This window comes from Sturnira hondurensis, unplaced genomic scaffold (genome assembly GCF_014824575.4).
Source record: "Sturnira hondurensis isolate 20B ecotype Veracruz unplaced genomic scaffold, ASM1482457v3 Scaffold0000396, whole genome shotgun sequence".
Lineage (NCBI taxonomy): Eukaryota > Metazoa > Chordata > Mammalia > Chiroptera > Phyllostomidae > Sturnira > Sturnira hondurensis.
The window spans coordinates 3,147,430-3,175,177 of record NW_028073027.1 but is presented as its reverse complement, the minus strand read 5'-3'; the positions used below and the strand labels follow the sequence as shown (position 1 = coordinate 3,175,177).

Below are 27,748 nucleotides of genomic sequence, written 5' to 3'. Positions count from 1 at the left end.
TGCAGGAAATTTTAACACTCCACTAACATCAATGGGTAAATCTTCCAGACAGAAGATCATCAAAGAAACAATTGCCTTAAATGATACACTAGACTAGACAGATTTAATTGATATCTTCAGAGTATTTCACCCCAAAGCAGAAAATATATATTCTTTTCAAGTGCACATAGAACTTTTTCTAGAATAGACCACATGTTAGGAGATGAAACTAATTTAAATAAATTTAAGAAGATTAAAATCATATCAAGAATCTTTTTCTGATCATAATGGATATGAAACCAGGAATCATCATAGGGAAAAAATGAAAAACATACAAAGACATGGAGGCTAAATAACATGTTACTAAACAATGAATGGGCTAATAATGAGATCAACAGAAATATCAAGACACCTTGAAACAAGTGAAAATGAAAACACAACAACCGCACACCTATGGAATCAACAAAAGTGGTCTAAGAGGGAAATTTATAGCATTAAAGGCCTTCCTAAAGAAACTGACAGAAACACAAACAATCTGCTTTTATACTTAGGGGAACTAGAAAAATAACAACAAAAAATGCTCAAGTAAGTGCAAGATAGGAAGTAATGAAGATCAGAGCAGAAATAAACAAAATAGAGTCTAAAAACCAATATAAAAATAACGAAATCAAGAGCTGGTTTTTGAAAAGATAAATAGGATTGACAAGTCTTTAACCAGACTCATCAAGAATATGAGCAGACCCAGGTAATAAAAACAGAAATTAAGTAAGGGAAATAGCAACTGCACCCACAAAAATATAAAAGACTGTAAGAAAATATTATAAACAACGATATGTCAACAAATTGGACAATCTGGACTAAGTGGATTAATTTCTAGAAACATATAATCTTCCATAACGGAATTTAAAAAAGCCAAAGAATCTGAATAGAGAGATTAAAACTAGTAAAATTGAAGCAGTAATCAAAAAACTTCCAAGAAAGTACTGGATTAGATGGCTTCACAGGTGAATTTTACCAAACATTCAAAGAACTAACATCCCTCCCCGCCAAACTATTAAAAAAAATCAAGAGGAGGGAAGATTCCCAAGCTCATTTTATGAGGCCATAATTATCCCAAACCATATAAAAACACTACAAAGAATGAAAATAATAGGCTCATATCTCTGGCTAGAATTCTCAAGAAAATATTAATAAACCAGGCCCAGCAATACATTAAAAAGATCATATACCATAATCAAGTGGAATTTATTCTGTAGATGCAAGGTCAGTACAATATCCATAAATCAATAAACATAATACAACTCATAAAAATAAAAGGGATAAAAATCATATGATCATAGCAATAAATAAAGAAAAGACATTTGATAAAATCCAGCACATATTTATGGTAAAAACTTTCAGCCAAGTGGAAATAGAGGGTTTACATCAATATAATATAAGTCATATATAACAAACCCACAGCCAACATCATACTCAATGGCAAAACCTAAAAGCATTCCTCTTAAGATCAGGAACCAGGCAGAGATGCCTACTTTCACCACTTTTATTCAGTATAATATTGGAAGTCCTAACCCCAGCAATAAGACAAGAAGAAGAAATAAAAGGCATCCACATTAAAAAGAAAGAAGTAAAACTGTCACTATTTGTAGGTGATATGTCACTATGTGACATAGAATGTCACTAAAGATTCCACCAAGAAACTACTAGAACTAATAACTCAGTAAAGTAGCAGGATCCCAAAAATCTTTCCAAAAATTGATTACATTTTTATATACCAATAATGAACTATCAGAAAGGGAAACTAAGAAAACAATCTCATTTATAATTGTATCCAAATAAATATTTAGGCATAAATTTAACCAAGGAGATATAAGACTTGAACCTAGAAAACTTTAAGATACTGAAGAAAGAAATTGGAAAAGATACAAATAAGTGGAAGCACAAATGGGAAGAGTTAACATTATTGAAATGTTCATACTACCCAATCTACAGATTCAAAGCAATTTCTACCAAGATAGTAATGGCATATTTCACAGCACTAGAACAAATATTTCAAAAATTTATATGGAACTACAAAAGAACCTGCATAGCCACGGTAATCTTGAGAAAGGAAAATAAAGTTGGAAGAATCATGCTACGTGACGTCAAACTATTCCACAAGACCCTAGTGATCAAAACAGCATGCCGCGAGCATAAAACCAGACGTATATGGCCCTGACCAGCGTGCCTCAGTTGCTTGGATGCCATCCTGTGGAGTGAAAGGGTGCGTGTTCAATTCCTGGGCTGGGGCACGAATGAGAAGCAACCGATTGATGTTTCTCATCATTATATCGATGTGTCTCTCCCTCTCTTTCTCCCTCCTTCCCCTCACTCTAAAAATAACATAACATAAAATCTTTCAAAATATAAACATGTAGAGCAATGGAACAGAAAAGGAGTCAAGAACATATAGTGGGGTAAAGACAGTTTATTCAATAAATGTTGGGAAAATTGGACAGAGACATGCAAAGAAAAAGGAACTGAACCTTTTTATACCATGCACAAGAATAAAGTCAAAATGGGTCACAGACTTAAATATAAGACTCAAAAGCATAAAAATCCTACAAAAAATCAGCAGTAAAATATCACGCATTTCTCGTCACTAGTTTTTTCTGATGTATTTCCTTGGGCAGGAAAAGCAAAAGAAAAAGTAAACAAATGGGACTACATTAAACTAAAAGAAATTTGTGCAGCCAAGAAAACCATCAACAAAATGAAATGACAACCCAATGAATGAGGGGACATAGTCACCAATGACATTTCTGGTATGGGGTTAATATCCAAAATTTATTTTCAATAAAACAAAAACCAAAAATCTTTGTACAACTCAACACCAGAAAAACAAAACAATCCGATTAAGAAATGGGCAAAGGACCTGAGAAGACACCTCTCCAAAGAGGACAAACGGATGGCCAATAAACTAATCATCAAAGAAATACAAATTAATTAAGTCACTAATCATCAAAGAAATGCACATTAAAACCACAACGAGATATCACCTTACACCTGTCAGAATGACTATCATCAATAAACCAATAAGTAACAAGTATTGCTGAGGACGTGGAGAAAGGAGAACCCTACAGCACTGTTGATGGGAATGCAGGGTGGTGCAGCCACTGCGGAAGGCAGTATGGAGATTCTTCAAGAAAGTAAAAATGGAACTGCCCTATGACCCAGTGATTCCACTCCTGGGAATATCTCAAGGAACCTGAAACACTAACTCAAACTCCCTTTAGTAATGCCTACCCTTTGATGATATATCTGGAAAAGCCTTCCCAACCCACCATTATAATAATGTTTATCTAGGTATTTTTTTCTAATACTTCTAGGGCTTAATTTATTTTTTAAATTTAAAAATTTAATTCAACCAAGAATTGGGGGCAAGGTATAAGATAAAACATAATTCTATTTTTAAAGAAATTATCCATAAAGAAATTATCCAAATGTCCTAGCACTTAAAAGCATCGTTTCCCAGTAACTCTGGATACTACCTTGGGCAGCCGCCAGATACAGAGCTGGCTTCCTTCCTTTTCTGAATTCCAGTTGTACTTCAGTTTTGTTCTCTAAGGATTTCTTACCAACACAGCAATTCATTTTAAATGACACTTATTATTTAAATTCATCATTCCTAGCTGTTTTACAGCAAAAGGGTCATTTAAGAGACTGCCCACTACACTGAGAGAAAGTGAAATCTTCAATCTACTTCCCACTTGGAAGCTAGCAGAAATATTTAATAAAGAGATAATGCCAGGGTCCTGGCTCAATCTTTCCAATGACTTTTTGTTACAGTGAAGGTAAATGTAATACCGTTAACAGGCACGGTTAACCAAAGCTACAAGATGGACCCTGCCAACCTCTTCCTTCTCATCTCATATCTCCTTCCCCCCATTTCTCGAAAGTCCAACAACATTGGCAGAATGGTCATTATAGTTCAGGGCCTTCACACATACTATCCCACTGCCTTCTACCCACTTTGAGTATTCCTCGTGGCTCTTTCTCATCCTTTAATGGGATGTATTGTCCAATTTCCATCAACATAATGCCTATAGATACTCCTCACAAAACTCTTAAAAATGTGTTTATATCCTTTTTTTATTCTTTTATCAAACTTTCATAAAACTGCAAGTTCCATATAGGAAAAGATCATTTCTATCTGGTTTACCAATAAATACAGGCGATCACAGTGTATAGCATAACCCTACACTGAATGACTGCAAAGTGACTTACTTCTTTTCACATTCCCTGTGGTGCAAAGCTTTGCACATTACAGGTGCCCCGACAACATTTGCTGAGCTGGATTTCAGATCTCATCATAAAGGACCAGCTTCCGTAAGTGTGGAGGTCATATAGCTCTTTGACATGTTTCTCCTTAATCATAAAGGTGCATCCTCAAATTAAAGAGAAATAGTTATAATCCTTTTATGATGAAAGTTCTGCATGCTTCCCCATGGATAATAGCCTATGAAAACACTGATTTTCCTGGGATGGAAGAGGACTTGCGCATGAATCTTGAACAAATTTTCGGGTTTTCAATTCTGAAGAGTCTGCAGTGAGGGAAGTGGCATACCTATATTTAGAGTGGTAATAATGCCACCAGCCCAATCTCACATGCAGCTGCTGAATCTAGGTGACAGCTATTCTAGCTGTTTTGTTGCCACACACATACACAGAAGTGACAGTTTCTAGGAAAGATAAAACATTCCAGCTTCATCCAGAATAAAATGAAACCTCAAGTGAAACCACTGTCAAATTACAAACTGCACACCGAATCACTGCCCAAGTATAGTAGAGAAAAAACCCGTTATTTTTAGACTGAAAAGAATTTTTTAGAGCTATACACTGTTGGATACAAAAACAATCTGAGTCACATGTAAACATCATTTACGAGGTCTCTTAATGCCTAGGAGGAGAGACAGGACTGTTATAGCCGGTAAGAATGAACGACAGGAAGTTACAGTTAGTATATCTGAGTTAGCCACATGGGAAGCCAAATGACTAATGCCAAAGACCAATGCCAAAATAACCTTGCAGCATACTGAAGTTAACAGCTTTCCACTCTACTCAAACACACTGCATCTGTACCGAACCATCTTTCCTTTATCCATCTGTCGCCTTACTTAGAACTGATTTCCTTCAGGAAATTTTGTATGACCTTGAAAAAATGTATATAACCTGAATAAATGCAAATGAAGTATCTCGTATATGTTCCAAGAAGCTCGGAGCGAATTAACTTGAAGTAGTATTTGCACCATGAAAAATCACATTTCATATTTGCTTTTTAAAATTGATTGAATGTTTCTTTTCAAATGTGTGTGTTCCATGTCATCAATTATTGACAGGCAGCTCAGTCTGACATATTTAGAAAGGCAAGAGTTTTCATTAAAAAGAACTCACTGGCAACGTGTTTTAGTGGAGATAGCCTGCATTTTACAGTCAAGTAGGTATATATACAAGTTTTACCACTTAATAGTTATACTAAGGTATTAAGTTAATTTAACTTTTTAGTTCACTTTTCTGAATCTGGAGTTCCTTGCTGGTAAAGATAAATTAAAATGCCAATCTCTAACTTATGGGACTGTTCAGAAATTTTTGTAAATATATAATATACACACACACACATGTATATACATACATATGCACATATATAGTTATTTTCCTCATATTCCTTCTCTTCTATTACATACAAATACACACACACTCTATTATAAGATTGTTACCAATTTAGAGATAATCAGAGTAAAAGAGATTTAAAGCCATGCTTAGCTTAGCATGATCTTCCTTTAGTAATTAAAAAAAATCAATACTGCATAATGCTTCATGGCCATTATTGCAGTCATCAATTATCACTGCATTGTAGATGAGAAGAAGGACCTTTTTAATAACAGCATATGGAGAGCAATAGAAGTGAGATCACTAAAAGCTGTCTTTAACAAAGACAGAAGGAACAGAAACTTTGTCTTTGCGTTCTTCCTGAAATCCTGCATCGTGTCTCACTAAGAACATGGCATGCAGTGGGAAGGACTCTCCAACACTTCCAGTTACTGATTGCTCTATTCACATTTTCATGATTTCAATTATTCTACAGACAAAGATACATCCTCCTTCTAGGTCTCAATACAAGCCGGGGTTCAACTGAGCCTCAAGCAATACTTTGCTACTGGGAAAGCCATTTTAAAACTCAGCATAATTGCAAACAGCTGATTGTTTCTGCCCTAGATCTTACGAATGTAAGGTGCAAAAAGCGGTCCAGAGTCCTGCGTTCCTGCCTGCCATCTCCTCTTTCTTCATTATCATCAAGACCATGCACACAGCTCTATGCCTCCACCAGCACTGCCTTTTACTTCAGAATGCAAGCATGCAGGTTGACAAAGCAGTATCTGTGGAGACGCTGATGGCTCTCACGGCTGGAGATGCACTAGATGTAAGGAAACCTCTTTAATATTTAAGGCTTCTATTTGCTCTCATCATTTTAATAGATAGTAAGGAGGGAAAGAATCAGAATATGAGAAAATACGAGAAAAATTGAACTGTCCAAAAAGGATACCATCCAATGCAAAGCTCAGGAAAATGGGGGCGTATTTAAGTGCAGTACTAAAAACAAAACAAAACAAAATAAAACAATAACAACAAAAACGTTTACTTTATGATCTGAAACAGTATATATCTGGTTTGCATCAAATTCCACAAGTCCCTCTGTGAAAAGTCTGTCTGTGTATCTAATTTTCTTCACATCTCTTTCTCAAGTTCTATCTCTATGTCTTTCTCCCCTTCTTCTCTCCCTTTCCTGTTCTTTTCTCTCCCCTTTTTTTGCTCCCCTTCCTGTTCCTTTACCTTGGCTGGACAGTAAAAAAGGATGAAGAGGTATTTAGAATTAAGCTGTGGATGTAAAAAAGTCTTGCATCAGAGAAATACAGTTTTCTCTAGGGGACTAGATAGATCAAAAGGTCTAAAGCAAATTAGAAAATATGAGAATAAAATTAATGCTTTCCTTGTAAAAAGCATAAATTAGTTCATTAAGCAACTTTTGGGGTAGTTCAAACTCCCAAGGGATCTAAAGAACAAAGTTAAATCAGGTGCATCAATTTAACCTATTTGGCGCACTGTGTTTAAAGAGCAAACACGCCTCTAGTGAACAATGAAAGGTTTCTCCCCAGTGTACAAAAGGGCAAAGAAAGCTATAGTAAATAATGGTTAATAATGGTTGTGATTCACCTAGGAATAATGATTTGTGTATCTGTTTTTGCTGTAACAGTAATAGAGAACTATATTTCAACTATAGTTGTACTGCAAGTTCAAGTAGTTAGGAATCAAATAGAACCCATGATATTATAGTAATCAAAAGCTATCTTTGTGTAGAAAAACCACTAGTGACTGATGAATTGGTGGACATGCTCTCTTTCTGTCATTTTCCCTTTTGAATGTCTTCTTTTATGGTGCAGATCACACCAGTTCCAGTGAGGAAACAATAGTTGGCAAATACTCTTCATTTGGTCCTTCTCATTGGTATGACAAGGACGAAATTTAAAGGAAACATAATGTTGTGTCATATAAGTTAACAGAAGAATGTATATCAGTATCTTTGTGTACACGAAAAAATGCACAGTCTTGGCTACCTCAAGAGGCACTTCAAAAAATAAGAAAAGTGTCACAGGAAGAAAAGCAATAATAAAAATACTCTGACTGACTGTCCAGGGGCCTTAAACTATGTTGCAGGCCCTACAAATACTGTCAAAAAGTGATAGTTCTCCCCCAGCAATGTGCTGCTATACAAGAGTTTTAATTCAGATGGCAGGAGGAGAAATGAAAACAAGAGAACTCAGCCAAGGCGAGGTTATTGAGGGTGTGACAATTTTATCTCTTTTCTCTCATTTCCCCAGCCATCTTGTGTTTTCATTGTTTCTACAGATTCTGAAACAGGAAAAGACAAGAGAAGGCAATTCTGTGTATTAGCTTTTACATGTTTGGATGGCAAGTTCTCGAAGTTGTTTACTGAGGTTCCCAGGTTATTTGTAAAATGTATCCATTTTCTCCTTATCCCCCCAAAATAAATGAGTAGTGGCACTCGGTGGATTTTAAAATAAAAGAATCATTGCATGGTTACGTTGAGGGTAGACATACATTCTATTTTCTAATGAAGTTATCGACTAAGTAAAAAAGAATTAAGAACAGTGAAATAAAATGGGTGATAACTGGCTGGGTGTGAGTCACTGATATCAGGATAGTATCTGGTCTATGGGACTGATCTCTGGAAGGAAGAAACTCGCGTTCTGGGGCAGGGGTGGGGCATGGCATGCAGAGACAAAGGTGACTTAAAGGGCAGGACAAATTCCTATATATCAGACATTTTCACCTGTAAGCGCACACAATGATTCATTCCCTACAAACATACTGGTTTCTCTTAACTGACACAGCCAGGGAAAGGGAGCACCAGGTCATTTTTCTAAACATTGAATTATTACTGTGAATACAAAAAGTTGCTCTGGAGAGTTTGTATTTGCCAAGTCAGCATCAGGCCAATAAACTGTGGTGTACAGATCTCTTTTCACTCACGCTGTAAAATGTCGAGCCTTGGGAAAAGTAAAAGTCACTTGAAAATAAACATCATTGTGTTTCGAAATACAAATGCAGTTCAAAAAAAGGAAAAAAAATGAGTAAAGATAACTGCTGCCAAGCGGCAACATTTAACAAACAAAAGGCTGAAACGTTATCATCCAGATGAGCTGTGGGTCTAAGAATAAAATGAAACGGTATTCTTCAAACATTCTCCAAACGTTCGGGCTGAATCGCTTAGAGGGTGTTCAGGATGAGCAGCCAAGAGCAGGAGAGACATGACTGAATGTCACAAGTACATCCAAGTACAGAGTTTTTCAAAAAACACATTCAAGTAATAAGAGGCCACTGGGACTGGCAACAAACTGAATCCTATTAAGAGCTGAAAGAATCATTACATCCCATTAAAGATACTGTATGTCCTTACCAAAGACAACATTAAAAATAAAAAAGAACTAACCAACTATATCTGTTCCCAACCCACCTTTCTAACTTGTCTTCTAAACTGCCTTCCCACCAGCCCTGCAGGTGCGCTGCACTAGTGTCCCCGAACAAGACGTGTATTTTCTCCCAGAAGACTACAATTGTTCTTTGATTGAGAAGACTGCCCCACGCCCCCCTGCAGAACTAGTGACTTTCTCTGCTCTCTCTTTGAGGGTGTTCTCTTTGGTGTTTATTTTCTCTCTCTCTCTCAGACTTTACTGTAAGATACTTATAATAAGAACCTGTCCTTATTTAGCCCAGCATTTATAATATAAAATGGCCAAACACATGACCTTGAGAACGAGGTGGAATTTGTAAGATAAACACTTGTCATTAGAAATCACTTAAATAGGAAGGGCACACACTGTGTATGTCCATGAGGTATAATAATATCCATAATGCCGTTTAATAAAAAAGCAAGAAGGTAGAATCGGCTGGGGCTTAGCTGTTGTTCATTGGCCGGTTTGATTTAGATGAGGGTGCTGTGACACAGAGTGATTAAATGACTTCTTTACTGTCACTAAAAAACTCACAAAGTAACACAGTCTGAAATTAAACAGTCTTTTTAAAAGTGTTTTTAAGATGATTTTGGAAAGAGAGGAAAAGGGAAGAGAGAGAATGAGAGAAAGACATTGACTTGTTGTTCCTCTTATTTATGCATTCACTGGTTCATTCTTGTATGTGTCCTGACCGGAGATCGAACACGCAGCCTTGTTGTATAGGGACAATGCTCTAACAACTGAACACCCGGCCAGCCAGGATCTGAAACCAAGGTCTCTTTATTCATGGTGATACATAGTGTTTTCAGTTATTTACTTATTTTGCATAGTGTAATTAACCTTCAGTAAGCAAAAAATTATTTCCACGCTTGTAAATTTCTTACAAAGAATAGAAAAAAAAATCCAGAAATTTTACCTCCATTAGCAGAACAAAGTCCTAAAGGAAGATGGTGTAAAACAGAAAGAACTCTGCTTTTGGAGTCGAGGCTGTCTCCAAAGCCCAGCTCTATCAGGCATGCTCCCCGGAGCACTGCTGACTGAGGTCACCGGCTGCTCTTCACTTCCTAAGCTATCAAGCCGGTGTAAGACTGTGAGACTCTCTAGCTCCCCACCGCCACAGTGTTTTCTGGGAAGTTCATAACAACGTGTGTGAAATCTAGTCCTGCTCCCGGCACACAGTCAACTGTTTGTTCACTTTCAGATAAAAAGCCGTATTAAAGGTGGCTGTGGCAATGTGTGTGTGCATTGGGAGAAGAAAACACGTCACTACGATTTTTAGGTGGTCTGTGTAGCAGATAATTTTGATATGGCAATGTTTTTTTAAATTTGCCACATTATATGATGTACCATTCTCACTATCTTTCCAACTTTGAACCACAAGTTCCAAATATTTATTTCTACTTTAAAGGCAGCTTTAACAGTTTGATTGTTCTAACATGCTGCCAAATGAAACACCAAAAGGAAATATGGGACAAGTAGAGTTTGTTTTGGAATTCCTGCAAGAGGAACTTCTTAGAGTCTAGTATTGGAAATGATTAATATGATAATAAGCGAATAGGGGAATAGTGTCTTGAGTATATATTACAGTGATTTTCCTCCTAAACATATCAGGAGGGGTGGGGTTAGATACCGCTTATCTAAAAGCACAGAAGGCTATTACTGAGTGATTCTTTAACAGTAAGCAAAACCCATGACCACTCATATCTTAAATCTCCCTCCTGAATTGTTTATGTGATAGTAGAGTCCAAGGGGAGTATATTTAGTGAAAAATACCGTACATCCTGGGAACTGAGTAACAAGTCTAAGTCAAAGTTGTGCTAAGTATTAGCAGTGGGACTTTAGGTAATTCACTTAACCACTTGAATATTTTTTTATCCAACAAAAAAATGGAGGGTTACATACAACAGCCTGGCTGCTCTACGGTCTGGAGGTAAGAATCAGATGACACAGAACGTGTAAAATGCAAAGTGCTTTTCAGCACAAAGAGCTTTATTACCACTGTACCTACCACATTGTAATTATATTATCACTCTTATAATTATCTAAGCTTTAGTTCCTTGAAAGAAAGTAATGCTTGCTTTTATCACCACCTGACATGAAAATGATGCTCCCACATTCCTGAGCAAATAAGGAAATCACAGTATTGCTGCCAGAAAGATTATGTTCCGAAGTCAGAATTGTGTGGCTTGAAGTCCAATTCACCGCACTTGAAACACACTACACGGAACTAAAATTCTTATATTGTTATGGTTCTTTTTTATAAATCTGGGGCTTCCCTTTAGAGGAGGAGCCGCATGAAAGACCCCAGAACAACAACACAACACTCTTACCTATAGCATACACAGTTACGGCACTCTAGGGTTTGCAGGCTGTTTCTGCTTTGTTCCTCCCATCAAGGTTGTTGCTTTGAGATGGGTACCAACAAGTCTGCTGGTGCATATGTCATCGGGAAAGGCGGTACCTTGATGCACCAGAGGCTGGCTGATCCCCCAGCATGTAGAATTATCCTTTCCCCCCACTGGTAACCCAGAGCCAGTCTCCCCTTTTATTTTTGTCAACAACACTTCCTTTTTGTCGCCCTCTCTCTATCTAGGAAGTACATCACTGACACAGACACAATACACCTTTTCATAAGGAAGCAAGTTAATATGTGCCAGATGGGCTGAGGGGGCATTCCAGCATGTTTCCTGCTCCCATGGTGACTCAATGGAGCTGGTATGAGAACTCATCTTATTCAAGAAGTCAGCTTCCCCAGCAGAATTATGAGTCACAGTTTCCGAGTAGAAAGCTCACTTTCCAAAAGAATTTGGGGTGGGGGTGGGAACTCCTTGAAAGAACTACAATAAAGGTCATTCAGATAAGAAGCACTGCCAGGACCCCTGGGAAAGCACCAGCACCCGCCAACTTCTGGGACTGTGCTGTTCTCCTGGTAAGAGTGACAGTCACCCCTTCCTTCTCCTTCAAGGTGAGGTGGCACATAAAACCACAAGGATGAACTGCTGGTATGAATCCAAACAATAAGTTCCATTACAAAATTGGCCAATTTTGCAAAAAAAAAAAAAAGAAAGATGTGAAGGGAAAATATAAATACAGCTATACATATTCATATATACATATGTGTGTATATAAATACATATATATAGAGAGAGAGGGAGAAGGGAGGAGGAGAAAGGAGGGAGGGAGAGAGGAAAGAAAACAGAGGTTGGGGGAAGAAGGAAAGGAAGGGAGGAGGAGATGAGAATGAGAGAATAGAACGAGTTAAGACAATGTCAAAAATAATGAGTGTCCTGAAGAAAACTAAAGCAAGATAGAAGAACAGACACTGATTGGCAGGGCTATTTTAGTTAAGGTGTTAAGGAAGGCCTCTGTAAGGAGATGATGTCCAGGCACAGAATTAAATAAAATAAGAACAAACCCTAATCAGGGATTAGGGTTATTCAGCATTTATAAATATCAGGACATCAAGGCACTGACAGGTCAAACAGGACACGCAAACAGGCAGGACAGATGCTGGTCCAAACAGTCGGTAGAGCTGTACAGTGGTGTATCTCACCTGAATATCAGCCCTGCTTATAAACGCTTTTCTCTGTGAAGACTCTAGGGGCCCACAAGATTGGAAGTTTTCTCAGCTTTGAGCTGTACTCTTTCCTACTTACACCCCTCCTTTAGTACATTTTTTTCTTTCCAGTGAAATGTTTTAGTGGCAAAGCAAAACTGAAAGACACCAAGAAAAGATCACCAGGACAGTAGGAGGACTTAAACCCATGCCATGTGAAGAACAGTTGAAGGCATATATTAGCATGGCCATGCTTATATAATCACTGCTTTGGCATTTGTGAAGGCCTCTCACATAGAAGAGGAAATAAAGCAATAATATTCAAAGTATGACCATAGTCTTCAGGAAAATTATACATGAAAAGCTTTTTTAAAATTAAGATACTTAGTTTCCCTGCACTAAAATTAGAAAACCATTGGATTATATATTTTCAATTTAAATCAAAAAGTTGAACCAAATAAATGTGTGGAAATGATATAGAGACAAATTTCAGTTATACGTACTAAAATCTTTCTAGAAATTTGATGAGTTCAAAGACATGATGGGTTGCAATTAAATAATCACTAGTTAGAGGTATCAGGACATGGTTATGAATAGTAATTCTAGAGATGAGAGGAGACCTGAAGAGATAAGTGTTCAAGTCCCTGGGAACTCTGATTCATCTAATCCAGGTCTGTACTGATCACATTTGGTTATTGAGACTCAATAAAGTCTTTGTCTGGCTTCGCTTTTGAAGCAACTCCCAAAGAAAGAAAGAGTCTAATGACTGGTCTTTCTTTCCCTATACAGAAGCAGCGTGACAGAAGCTTGTCATCATTTCTTTGTTTTCACGAGGTCTCAGGGGACTGTTACCACCAAGGTTGGAAAACAGAGTTGTGCTACCATCACTGTCATTTCTTTTCCCATAGGACCTGAGTTAAGAAAAAGAAGCAGGATTCAAGCTGGCTTGAATGTGAAGATTATGCAAAAGTTTTATATTCTTTACACACCAGACTATACCCTAAGTACTCAGTGAACTGCAAACACTGGAGATGTCAGTGGTTCCTCCCATCAACAAAAGTGTATGATTCTGCCTAATTTATGATTCGGTTCTTCCACAGAAAACAATGAAAATAACAATATAATGTTCTCCTACTCAGTTTCAGAAAGGCTTAAAATACTACCCTATGCACGACTTCCAATTCAATGGATTGTCAAAAGCCATTCACTTACCGGAGGCATCACTCTGCAGGATCCCATAGAAGCAAAGACTCATTACACACCACAGAAGTCCCATCTTGTCCACCTAAATACAAAAGTAAGGCAGAATACTTATTACTCTTAGTGTTTAAATAATATTTAGTGCATAAGGATGCTGACCGTGAACCAGGAAGTATTCTAACAGTTTTATGATATTAACACATTTCATTGTCAGAACCAACCAATGAGGTAGGCTTTTTAAAAATCCCTATATTATAGATAAGGAAACTGGGATGTGTTTAAATAACATAACGAAGATTCTTTGGGTAGAAAGAAGTAATGATCCAATTCCAGCAGCCTGGCTCTAGAACAATTTCTTAATCACTGAACTATAACCTCCTTCTTAAAAACACTCTTGATTTTTTTCATCAGAGTCACATTCTGGAAGGTAAGTTTGATCTTCTTACCCTTCTTTGCGTTTCCTTGGAAATGTTTTATAATCCAGGCACTTTTCTTTCTTCGTGACGAATAGAAAATCTAGAAATCGTGCATTCAGATGTGGTCAGCAGTCCACTACAGTGAATTTATAGTAAAGGGAAATATGTAAACCTCATGCCTCGTGGTGGCCAATCTTCTCTTTTCACTGGAAAAGACAAATGATGAGGCTTGAATCCAATTTCTGTGATTTTTAGCTTTTCTATCAATAACCAATTGAAACAGTCAACTAGAAAGAACCATGCCCTTACATTCAGTTGGGTGGTCTTTAACACATAAGACCTGGAGATTTAACAATCTGTGAAATATTTATTTCCCTACTACCCTATACATTTCTGAATCTTGATAAAAACCTCTCTAGAATTATAAATACAGAAACCTGTACATTATTGAGAAATTTCATACCTAAGTTCTCCACTTTCTGTATTGAACACAGCAGCTATATATAAGGGTGCCTACACTGGTGTTGGAAACTTCTCCAGATCCCATTTCTAGTAAGTGACAGAGATGATCTTTATACCCACATCTGGCCCATAATGACAAGTCTGTTATTATCGCAAACAATAGCCCATGCCACAGGTTCCACAACCACAGGGACCCACCAGTCTTAAAAGGTCAAAGATCATATAACAACATTTAAAATGGTACAGTTTTAAGAGTGTTACACTGAAACAAAAGGTATGAAGCGGTGCTGTCTAAGCAATCCAAAATGTGGGGTCACTTTAAAGGCAATGCACATTTCCAACTGTCACCTCTCTTGACCACATAGCACTAAAAATTTCTGGTTCATTTTATGCTTCCACAAATAACAAGTGGGTTGATTACACTTTAAACAATTGTTTTATCTCAAAGATTAAATATTTCTTTTCTATCACCATCCTTCCCTTTCCATTCTTAAATCCTTACCTTAGAGAACTCTTATCTCTACCAGTCATTCACTTATTGAATAAAACATGTATTGAAAAGTATCTGTTAATATTTTATTAATTAGATGTAGGGTCTCCTGCATGTATCCCAGTAGAAGAGGTAAAGCACATGCACACCACTTCAATGACGTCAACTATGAACAACATACATGCATAGGCACTGTAAGATATATAAAGATTTACCAAACAGAAGTTTCAGCACTAGGCAGAGTTTAGCCTAGACTTAAAAAGTATACAAAAATAACTGTAACAGAGAATACACAGCAATAAAATAGTCACAGAGGGACAGATAAGTGTTATTGAAGATTGCCGAAAGACAGAGATGACTCCAGCTAAGGCAATCAAAGAAGACCAGATGCAAGAGGTAGCTTTGGAACTAGCAAGAACTGGTTTGGAAATGGAGAATAATGCTTAAAGATAGAGAACGCATGGGCCGTAAATAGGAAAGAGTCTATAAATAATTCAGGCTTAAGCACAGAGTGTTAGGAAAAGAACCGTAGAAGATTTTGTTGGGAAGCAGGAAGATATAACAAGGCTTTGAATAGCAGGTTAAAACTTGAAATGTAATTTGAACAGCAAAAAGGGGAATCACTGAAGGTTTCTGATTAGAGGAGTGACATTATCATCAAGTTCTGCCTCATAGAGATCATTCTTCCAGGCACACGTTGGATGGATTGCCACTGAATTCTGTCTGGAAATCATTTTGACTCCTGAGTCTGTCATCATGGTAATTGTTATCCCCCTAGCTTTGTGTCATCCATAAACTTGCTCAGCATGCCACCTATGTCCTCGCCCAAGTCATTAATAAAATTAATTAATAATTCTGCATTAATCCTTGTCAGTGGAGAGCAACTAGATATTTAATTTCAGATTCAGGGCACAGTACTTTCAGCCCTAATACTATTCCTAAAGCAACACTTAGAAGACATTCTAATTAGTGTGATTGAGGACCTTAATTGATATTCTCATGAGTAACTGGATTATGCCAGAGGCAGCAAAGAGTCAGGTCACCAAGGTAAAGCTAATCTAAAGATACCTTGTGCCCAAAGACGAATCCAGGGTCAGTCCCGCCTGTGATGAATTAGAATAAAGCAGACTAAGAAGAAATTGTGATTGCGTAGGCTGGTTTTGACAGACTAAAGATATCAAGGTTAGTAGGAGGCAGTTGACGACTGGTCTGAGACCTCTCCAAGAAGGCAGGTTCATTTAATATCATCTTGCTTTCTGCCTCAGAATTTGATTATTGTGACTAGTAACACACTTTGGTTCTAGTTTCCGGGGGAGAGAGGGGGCACTGGGTATTTGAAGAGATGAAGAAACTGTCAGAAAGCAATGGAACCTGCCTAATGACACAAGGTTCCTCATGGTGTGAATTGCAACCTGGCTTTAGATTACTGTGATGGGGTTTAACAGACTCTGCCCTTGCTCCAGATGCTCAAATTTTTATGTAATAAATATTGAGTCAACCTTCCCTGCATTATCCATTTTATTTACTATATGATCATTTTCATACTTCCTTTCTGAGGTATTGGCATTTCTTTTATATTTAATGTCATTTTTCCTGGTATATTAATTTGGATGCCTATATCACCTAATGAGAAATTTCACATATGCACTTAGGTCTATGTAATAAACAGCCATGTTAATAATGATTGTTAAAATATGCTCTGTATATGAATCATACTATTTTCTACATTCTCCGGGCTCAATAATAGGACCTCCTTATCCCTCAGTTAGCCTTGACCATTGGATTCTTGCACCAAGCCAGCAGGCGACAGACTAAAACAACTAGATTTGCTTTCCTGGGACAGTCATTTCTGTAATAATTTGCCCGGCCTTCCTTCTGCACAGTGGCATTTCAATAGGCCACAGCCCTGGACTTCTCCCTCGTTTTCCTGATTCCACATAGCTCCATGCTCGAATCAAAGCTACTCTCTGAAGCCCATCAGCCTGCTTGGGGCTTGCCTGGCATTTGTCAGCACTCTTTTCCAGGAACCTGCCTCTTGTCCCCTGTAAGGTCTTCTCTAAAGTAGATTAGCTTCCATAGCCATGAAGCTGCTATTGCCTGCTTCATTCCTGGTCAACTGATGCCCTTGGCTATGACCTGCCTTCTGAATACTTGGCCTCTGACACCAAAGCACTTACCCTGGATGGTGATCCCCATGTGAGGCCGGCCCTGAAGCCACCGCACTTATTGAGTCCTGATCCCATCCGACCCTTTCTTCCCCTTTGTCTAACTTACTAGTGAAGTGTGAGCAGCTCTTGCACACATATACCAAAGAAGTCTTTTAAGGACATAGGTCAAATTATTAATTATCTCATTTCACAGAAGAGGAGACAGCATTTATTTAAAACTCAGAGTTTTTTCATCATCAATCTTTGATCTAGTTTCTAGGCTTTTGACCCATAAAAGGATCTTTGTGGAGAATATTTCAGAATACAGTATTTATCAATAAAAAAGTTTTAGCGAAGTGGCATGAAAGTCTCTAATTCTGAGTAAAACAAAGTAAGCAAACTCTACCTGTCTTTCTCAATGAAAGCAGCTTTAAGTCTGGGCAGAATGTGTGCAATAACTATTTGAGGACTCTAAAAATTAATCATGGCACATTATTTTCAAGTACATGTGAGCCATGCCATGCACCATAAATCATACCTTAACAAATATAAAGAATGAAAAGTCTATCCTTTAATTACAGAATTAACTTAGAAATCAATAAAATAAAAATAACAGGGTAATTTACAAATACTTAGAAATCAAGGAATATACTTCTAAATAACCCATGGGTCAACAAGAAGGTCTCAGGGAAATCAGAAAATATTTTGAACTCAATAAAAATGAAAAAAATTAAACAACATATCAAAATATGTGGGATGTGGTTGAAGGAGCGCATGCAGGATAATCAGTAGCATTACAGGCCTATGTTAGAAAAAAAGAAAGATTTCTGTCTTAAGGGCTTGGAAAGGAGAAAAATAAATCAACCAAACAAAATAAAAATAAAAAATAATGAAGAATGGAGATCAAACATTTTAAGACAGAAAAAATATTGAATCCAAAAGTTGGTACTTCAGAAAAAACAACAAAACTGCTAAATCTCTAGCTAGGGAACCAAGAAGATAAAAAAGCACATATCACTAATACATGAAAAAATATAAGAGGAATGAAAGAGGACACATCACTACTGGTTCCACAGCCATTAAATTGGCAATAAGGCAATGCTCAAAACCTTAGGCACATGAATCCCACAGTTTAGATGAAATGAACCAACATCTTAAAAACCACAAACTACCAAAGCTCAACTGGAATAAAATAGATAACTTCATTGTTCCTATTATTATTTAGATAACTGAAAATTAAATTTGCAGTTAGAAACTTTTCAACAAATACATGCCCAAGCTCCAGATGGTTTAACTGGTGGATTCAACCAAACATTTAAAAAATAAATAACATCAATTCCACAGAGTCTCTTGCAGAAAATAGAAGATGACAAAAGAGTTGCCAGTTCACTTTATGAGACATTACTCTGGTCCTCACAGCTGCCATAGACAGCACAAGAAAACAAATCTGCAGATACCCCACAACCAAGCAGTTTATTCTAAGTTTGGTCTCAGCAATGGAAAAGTCTAAGGAAGAAAAACCACGTAATCGTATCAACTGAGGCAAGAAGAGCATTTTACAAAATGCCACATCCATTCCTAATAAACACTCTCAGCAAACTAAAAATAGAAGGGAACTTCCTGAAACTGATAAAGGGCATCTGCAAAAAACCTACAGCTAATATTACATCACACATTGAAAGACTGGATTCTTCTCCAGTGAGATCAGGAGCAAGGCAAATACGTTCATTCTTGGTACTAGTCAACAGCATTCTCAAGTCTTAGTGCCATAAGGTCATTCACAGATGACATAATTTTCAACATATACACATACATAAATCTTAAGGAATCTATGAAGAATAAAGCTAAGTAAAGTCACAGGATACGTAGCAATATACAAAAATTAAACATACTACTATATACTAGCAATTAAAAATGGGGAACTAATTTTTATAAGATTGGTTACAATAACTAAAACAAAAATGAAATGCCTAGCTAAAAGTCTAAACAAGCCTGTACAAGATCTGTATGCTGACATTTAGAAAATGTTAATAAATCAAGGAAGACCTAAACAAATGGAAATATGTGGTTGGCAGAATGGCTTCATGCCTTAGATCCCTGAAATCTGTTATCTTACTGAGCAAAAGAGACTTTATAGATACAATTAAAGTTATAAACCTTAAAATTGGAAGATTATGCTGGGTTATTCAAGTGAGCCCAATCTGTTACAGGAGCCCTTAAACGAAGATGAACTGTCTCTGGTTAAAGTCAGAGGGATGTAGCAGAAGATAAATCAAAGAAAAGCAAGAAAATAACTCAGAGGGCCTTTGACATTTAAAGAAAAATACAGCAACATGTCAAGGAATGCAGGTGGCCTTAGAGGACTTCTGACTCACAGAAACTGTGACACAATAAGAGTGTGTTGTTTTAAGATACTAGGTTCTGGCAATTTATTATGGTAATAACAAGCAATAACACAATAGACATACCATATTCATGAACTGAAAGGCTGGAGCCTGGAAAAGATGTCAATGTTTCTCCAAATTAATTGACAGATTTTAGTAAAAATCCAATCAGAAATCCTAGCAAGATTTGTTTATAGATGTAGACAAGCTGATTATAAAATTTATTTGGAAAGAGAAATGCCTTAAATATTGAAGACAATTTTGAAAAAGAAGGATAAAGTTGGAGGCATCACACTACAAACAACTCAATTTGAAAATGTCAAAAATCTTAGATACACTTTACAAATCAGATACAGTAGTCCCCTCCTTATCTGTGATTTCCCATCCCATGGTTTCCATTCCTGAGAGTCAACTGGGGTCCAAAAATATGAAATGGAAAATTCCAGAAGTAAACAATTCAAAATTTTGAATTGCACACCATTCTGAGGAGTTTAAGAAAACCTCTCATGGTCCAGCTCTGTCCTGCCTGTGCTCTGAATCCTCCCTTTGCCCAGAGGACTCTGCCTATCGGTTGCTCAGCAGCCCTCTCATTGATCAAATCCACCAAGGGGTGTCACAGAGCTTGTTCTCAAGTAGTGCGTATTTGATTTAATAATAGCCCCCTCACATAAGATAGTGGTGCTGTAAACTAGTGAAGCCGTAAAGTGCTTCCTTTAAGTGAAAATGTATGTAGCTATAGGGAAAATTTTTTAAAAATGAAACAAAACATTACAGGTAGCATTTGGTACCCTCCATGATTTCAGGCACCCATCCACTGAAAGTCTTGAAACATACTCCCCTCAGATATGGGGAGACTTACCATTTCAGAAGGCAAATTACACAAGAAAAGATGTTCAACATCATTAACCATAAAGAAAATACAAACTAAAACCGCAAGATTAGATAATCACAGCACACCTATCAGAATATCAAAAGAAAGAAACGACAATGATACAAAGTGCTGAAGAGAACACAGAGAAACTGGAACTCCCGTACTGCTGGGACTGCAGGAGGGCACAGCCCCTTTGGAGAACAGTTTTGCAGTCTCTTATAAGTTAAACATATTTTTAAAGTTAAACATAGAGTGTAGCATTTCCTTCCTAGGTGCTTATCCAAGAGGAGTAGAAACATTCACACAAAAATCTATATGCAAATGCTTATAGCAGTTCTATTATTAATTGCCGAAATCTGGAAAGAAGTCAAACATCTTTCAACAGGCAAATGGATAAACTCTAGTACACCCAAAAAATAGATTGCTTTTCAGTAATACAAAGGAATGAGCTATCGTTAACAATAGCTTGGATGGATCTCAAAAGCATTATGCTGAGTGAAAAAAAGGCCTGTCTTAATAGGTTATCATCTGTCTAATTCCATTTAAATGACATTCCCTTCCTTCCCCTCACAAAAACAAAACATATAGTGACAGTGGACAGGTCAGGAACTAGAGTGTGTGACTCTAGGAGAGTGTGACTGTAAAGAAACAGCACAAGGGAGTTATTTGGGGGATAGACCAGTTCCATATCCTGACTGGGGCAGTGATTAAATGTGTCTATACATCACTTTATTCATAGAGCTGTACTTCAAAAAAGTCCATTTTATTGCATGTTAATGAAAAATATAGTTTTTAATGTGACATGACTTTTCTTTTGTAAAAGCTCCACAAATGATTTGTGAACTCTTTTAGACAGTTTATATAAATGAAAGCTGTTTAACCTAAATATGGTTTCTATTTTCAACATTTACTTTAAAAATAACACCATCCTATCATTAAGTAGTGAATGTTCCAGAAAAGTCTAGGCACATAGAGAGATCAATGAACTGTCCAACTTTCAGCATATCAAGCCAATGTTGCTAACCTTGATACAACCCAGGGTCAAAGTTCACACCAGAAAACACTGGCGATTGCCTCATCCTGTCTTTCAAAACAGCTTCAAATTCTTTGAAACTCTGAGAGGACATATATAACAATATACCACCTGCCATCTTTCGAAGCTTGGAATAGGATGTGAGCAGATTGGTTTCTTCTTATTCTTTAATATTCTGAAAGCAACGCGCTTTCCGGGGTGAAGCAAGAAATATCAAGTCTTATCCTTTACAAAGAGAACTAGAACTGGGTTTGCACTGAGATGAAAATGAAAGAGAACTGAACTTGAAGTTCTAAGTTTAACTGTTTGATCTTGGACAGCCTCAGAGAAGAGGAGAAGAATATCCACAGCAACTACTTAGACAAAGTTATAACCTGGTTGCTGCCTTGATGACTTATTCAAGTAGGGAACGAGGTGGTATAACAACCCACCACTGGCACAGAACAGGTTGTAGCACCTTCTAAACTAAAATCAGGTCACCTCCAGGTTAGGAAAGTCACCATTTTTCCCAGCATAGAAAAGCCTCTTAGCCATCCGAGGTTTCCGCCCCTTAAATTTCATGTAACAACATCAGCACTAATAACCTCTCTAACTCAAAGGGATGGTCAGAAGATCGCAGTCCTGTCTGTGAGGCTCTCAATCGAAAGATACCACACACGCACTGCTAGAGAGGCCACAGGGCATACCACTGGGGTCAAGTTTTCATACACTTCTCCATAAAAGCTCTACACTCTAGCTTCTGTATCTACCCAACCAAATTTTGTTCAAATCAAAAGCATTTATTGAGTCCTTCTTTTATATACCTTAACGGAAACTGCAGTCTATAGAAATATGAACACAACAGTTCATATAACATGGATCTCACGGTTTGGGAGCAAAATTAGAGTTATGAACGCAAAAGAAAAAGAAAAAAGTAGAGGGAAAATGAGTAAATGATCAAGTACAATGCAATCACACTGAAGTGCTTGATGAAAACTGTCCTGTCCCGTAGAGAGCGCTCTGTCAGAGGACTGAGGGGCCACGCTGACATGGAAAAGTAAAACGTCGCCTATCTCTTTCTTGGAGGTTCATAGTACACATCAGCTTTTGAAAAGCTCTGGTAATCTACCCAGTAGATATTGCGGTTGACTTGTTTTAACACTGCATTAACCATGTTATGTGACCATGAACTTCTCTTTCATGCATTAAACCTCTTAGGGTTTCACTGGAAAACTGATAGTGTGAAAGCTCTAATTAGAGAACGGATAACCCAGACTCTAATTCCCAGATCAATTTTCAATCCATCGAAAGCAGGTGCTTTTCAAAAACCATTCAGCTCCATTTGAGACTGAAGTGGCTACCAGGGAGAGGAAATAAAGGCTGACTTTTCCCACCGCTCCACTTCCCCTCTGCAGCCTCCCCCAGTTCTTTTATCTTACCACTGGCTAGAAGTAAAGGCTGCCTTCTCTAAAAACTCTGGGCAGGTACCTAAATTTCCCTTAGAGTCCTGAGAAATTTCTGTGCTGATTTGTTTTATCTAGTTTTTTTTCACTTTTCACATCCATTTTTGGACTAGGACTCCAAATTTGTGTCCACAGTACATAGCCCAATGCTTTTGTACAATAAACACATATAATTATAGGCAACTGATGGATAATAGAACAAAAATCCCTCTAGGACACACACAGTCCACCTCTCTTTAGTTTGCTGTTGCTCACTCTTGAACTGTGTGCCTTGGATAATTCACCTAACCCCCATATACCCTAATATCCTTATCAATAAAACAGAATAACAAATATTTACTTTGTGAGATGCTTTAAGAATCAAAGTAGATACTATTTTTTAAAAAGCTTCATAAATGGTGATGAATGATGCAAGTATGAGGTGGTACTGCTTTATTTTACACAGATATTCACATGCACGGTATATTCTTTAGCAAGGCTAAATAAAGGTCATCCACAGAATGCAGCCTCCCCCAGGAGCAGGTTTAAACAGAAGTGACTTCTCATCAGGATTCTCTGCCTAAAAAGGGGACCTGTTTTCAGAAATTGGACTGGAATGGATCTAAGTCATGCTTGGTCTCATAACACAGACAGTTGTCCTTTTACAAGAGCACAGTCCCGTGTCATCTCCCCACTTGTGTCAGAAAAAAAGGACTGCTTTGCTAGGGATCATCTATCAGAAGAGAGCTTTGCCTGCCCTCCTGTTTGGGGACCTGAAAGCTTCAGCAGCTCCAGCTACTCAAACAGACCCCGCAGTACCCAGGGGCTCCTCCTTCTCCATTATACAGGAAAATAGGGGAGGGTGTGGGGAGGTCGGGGGACAGGGGCCTGATGAGTCTAGGTCCTAGAACTGACTTTGGCATTAACTGGCTATGTGATTTTGCCTGTGCTCTGTATTATCCTGGTGCCTCTGTTTCCACAACTACTTTCATTGAGAAGTAATAAAGTAAAAAACTTAGAACTCTCACAGAGGTCTCAATGTGCCAGACGGACACTGCACCAAATGTGAGAAAGAACAGGGGCCTTAGGGGAGCCTCTTCCTTCGGGCATTCTGTCTGCTGGAGAACATGGCCCATAAGGCAGCCTCCCCATCCCCACCCCCACCCCCAACCCTGATCTTGTCTCTGAAACACAAAGAAAATATTCCAAGTTTTCCCAGGGACATGTATGCCAAAACTAGAGAGCTTTCACGAAAGTATCATCTCTCTGTATCCAAAGTGTTAAAAAAAAATCCCCTATGAACCAACACTGAGGAGGTCTGTGTGAGTCTGTGTCCCTGTTGAGAAAATTCTATGGCCTCTTTCACTGATTTTTGGGCACCAGGATCATCCTGACAGATGGCAATGGGCAGCCACCAGTCCCATAGTCTGGGATGTAACCTCAGTCCATGAAATCATTCTGGGTAGAGGGATGGGGTGGGAACTCTGGCTACAGTTCTTTACATATGCATTTGACATTCGGTGACTTTACTGTAAATAGGGTAAGAGCATGCAATCACTCTTGCAACAGAATGAAAATGAGCTGGAATTTTATAGTGCCATTATGTACTGATCCATAAAGTACTAAAAACTCAAGTGATCCTAATTTCAACAAGTATGCCTTATCTTCACCATACAGCTACCTAGAAATAAACAGTACCCTCACAAAGAGGTGCACCAATACTGTATAACAGGAGATTTTAAAATGCTTTGACAAGAAAATTAGGCAAGAGGATGAAATGTGCACTAAAAATTTATGTATATTGATAGAGTATAAGTGGGACATTCGTGGCTGCACTAATATAAACTTCTCAGGAGTGTTTCCCCTGCCCCCTCCTCAATGCAAAATTAATGAACAATAACTGAGTACCTACTATGTGGCCCTTCTGTGCTAAATGCCAAAGGAAGAAACAGATTTTAACCTGCCCCAGAAATCTGGGAGCTCACAACCTGTACAGATCTCTAGTATGCACGTTGCTAATTATAATCTTGTGGTTAAAAGCCTGTCCTTTTAGTTCAATGTTCCAATTCCTGGTTTTGTCACTTAGTACCTGTGAAATATTGGGCAGATTATTTCGTCTGCCTGTGCCTTAGTTCCTCAACTGTAAAATGGGGAGAATAAAGCTACCTACTTCATATGTTTGTTGATGCAATTATATGAGTTAACATATACAAAATGCCTAAAAGAATACTTGCTATTATTATTTATTTACCTATACAAAGCACTTTAGCTGTATTTGCTCGTGGCGATTAGTAAGTACACAAATTAATCCAAGCACCATGCTCTAATGAAAGAATCACTAGAATTTTAATATAAAGGAAAGGATTAGGGGTGCTGAGGACGGGGCCTGGAACTCCTCAAACAATATGGCATTGCAGCCAAACTCTGAAGACAGGTGAACATTTCGAAATGTATCCATCTATAAGTAAGAAAGCCATTTTGGGCAAAATTAAGATAAAACAAGCCTTACTTTCCCCAATGAGCATAGAACAGAAAGGAAAATGTGTTGAAAATACTAATTAGATGATGAATTCTAATATTATCTTGCAGTTATCAAGTCCCTAAAACCATGAACTAGGAACAGCAATTAGAAATAGGAATTGTATTCTGCATATTGTTTCAAGGACATAGTCTCCTTGAAGCTGCTTATGACATGAGTGGACGGTGACCATGTTCTGCCCTTGGTGGCAGTACCCATGATTAGAGGAGTCAACAGGACATTAGCCAAGCAATTCGACCATAAAAGGCACGTTTCATTATGCTGACATTGTCAGTTGAAGAATGGAAGTCTTTCTCATTAACACAAAAAATATATTTAAAACACTTTGCCATTCACAATTTTTTCCACCCACATATATTCATTTAAACCTCAGAAGACTGCCAAGAGTTTGGTATTTAATATCAATCTCATTTTACGGAAAGAGTAGTGATTTCCCCAAAGTGGCATGGATAATAAACGGTGAAACCAGTGTTCAAATGTAGACATCCTGACACCGAATCTTACGAACTTTCTGCTAGATGGTCCCTCTCTGCTCTTGCTGTCATTACTTGGAAACTTTGTGTTAGAGACATAAGGCTCAAAAGTAGTATTTTCAGAAAACACTGTTTACAGACAAACTAGTGATTTCCCCAAAGTTCCACAGATATAAATAAATCGTGAAACCAGTGTTCAAAGGCAGACACTCTGACACCAAATCTCATGCTCTTTCTGCTACGTGCATCCTCTCTGCTCTTGTCATCATCGCTTTAAACACTTGTGTTAGAGACATAGGGCCCAGAAGCAATGTTTTGTCCTGGAGTCTGAACGTCTGTCTCCTGCTTAGTGAACAATCTCAGCATCTGTCATGTCCTAAACAAAATCCCATATTGCTCTACACCATTGATCTGCAGCTGTCGCCAATAGCAGGACCTGAGTGCCCGCCGTGGCCCTCGGCATTTTAAATAAGAAGTCAATAAAAGATGCTGGTAAGTGGTTCTGTAATTGTCTTGGGGCAGATAAGACCTTGGTGGAATAATAATCATATCAAAATGCTGGCTACATGAATGATCCTGCAATGAATTACAACAGGGCCCTTCAACTCTGAAGCCTCGGGTGGCGCATCTGCATAATTAATCTTACTCTGCAATAACCCTGCAGGGTCTGCAAGATCGGCATTCTGCAGCTGATATTATTGTCTTACTGGTTCAGGCCCCTTTGGTGTTTCTTTGGAGTCAGGAAAATAAGATAGAGCAGCTCTGTTGATGCAGACAGAGTATAAAGGATTGCCAAGTTACAAAAAACATCCTCATATAAACCTTGTTTGGATTAATGTAGACCCTCTGAAGGCCACTTATTGATCCATATTATCCAGCTTGGGCTTCCACAAGATGATTTAAAAAAAATTAAATTTTGGTATTATGTCCTCATATTAGAGAAACATTGGGTTATTAATATCAGGTGAAAATGAGGTTAAAAGTTATCTTTTTCTACAAGATTTCTCAGGGTCTTTAGAATGCTAATGCATACTGTGAAACTAAATTACTTAGGAATCATTTACAGCACTCCTCTAACTTAATTGACTTTATGAATCTCTGTTTAAAATATCTCCAAGCACTAAAATTCTTGGCAGAGTTTAGAAATGCTAACTGAAAGTTCTTTCAGAAAAAAGGGGGCAGGGGGATTGGGTGTTTCATCTGCAAAAGATACAGGCAACAAACCAAGCTGTGAGAAATTGCTGTAAATTCTCTCACAGGGCATACTAGAAAAAAACTCCTAGTAAAGTAAGGGTCATGATTTCTTAATTGGGGAAAAGTGGGAAGTTCAAATCAATTTTCTAATTTTCTAAGCCATCCCTGTAGCAAGCTGACGTAGAAATAATAGCATAGTGGCTAGCTAAAATGAGACAGGACATGCTGCTCAATTTAAGCATGGAATGTTATGCCCGCCAGTATAGCTAATTGGAGTTGATTATGACTTCACTTCTAGCATTTTGGATGTGTGAAGACCATTGCCAAATCAGAACATCAGACACCAAAGAGAAAGAGGAGGACAACAGGGGTGTGTGTGTGTGTGTGGGGGGGGCTCTTATTTCTTCGATTATAAAAGGAGTCAGTACAGATAAGGAGACATGCCTTTGACCCCTTCCTCTCAATCCCCAAACTCTGAACTCTCTGAGACTTATATGCTAGGAAAATTAGCA

At 37.8% G+C, this 27,748-nt stretch overlaps 1 protein-coding gene across 4 annotated transcripts in view; it reads right to left on the bottom strand.

The window, feature by feature from the left end:
- Nucleotides 1-27,748, bottom strand: part of IL1RAP (interleukin 1 receptor accessory protein) — a 142,685-nt gene that overhangs the window by 78,526 nt on the left and 36,411 nt on the right. For 3 of the 4 annotated variants that reach the window (XM_037039364.1, XM_037039432.1, XM_037039299.1), the window contains exon 2: nucleotides 13,819-13,891. In XM_037039364.1, the coding sequence (XP_036895259.1) occupies nucleotides 13,819-13,882 (64 nt within the window). In that variant the 5' untranslated portion in view covers nucleotides 13,883-13,891. Of the gene's footprint in view, nucleotides 1-13,818; nucleotides 13,892-14,252; nucleotides 14,429-27,748 lie in introns of all 4 variants that reach the window. The other variant, XM_037039213.1, reaches the window with a different exon arrangement.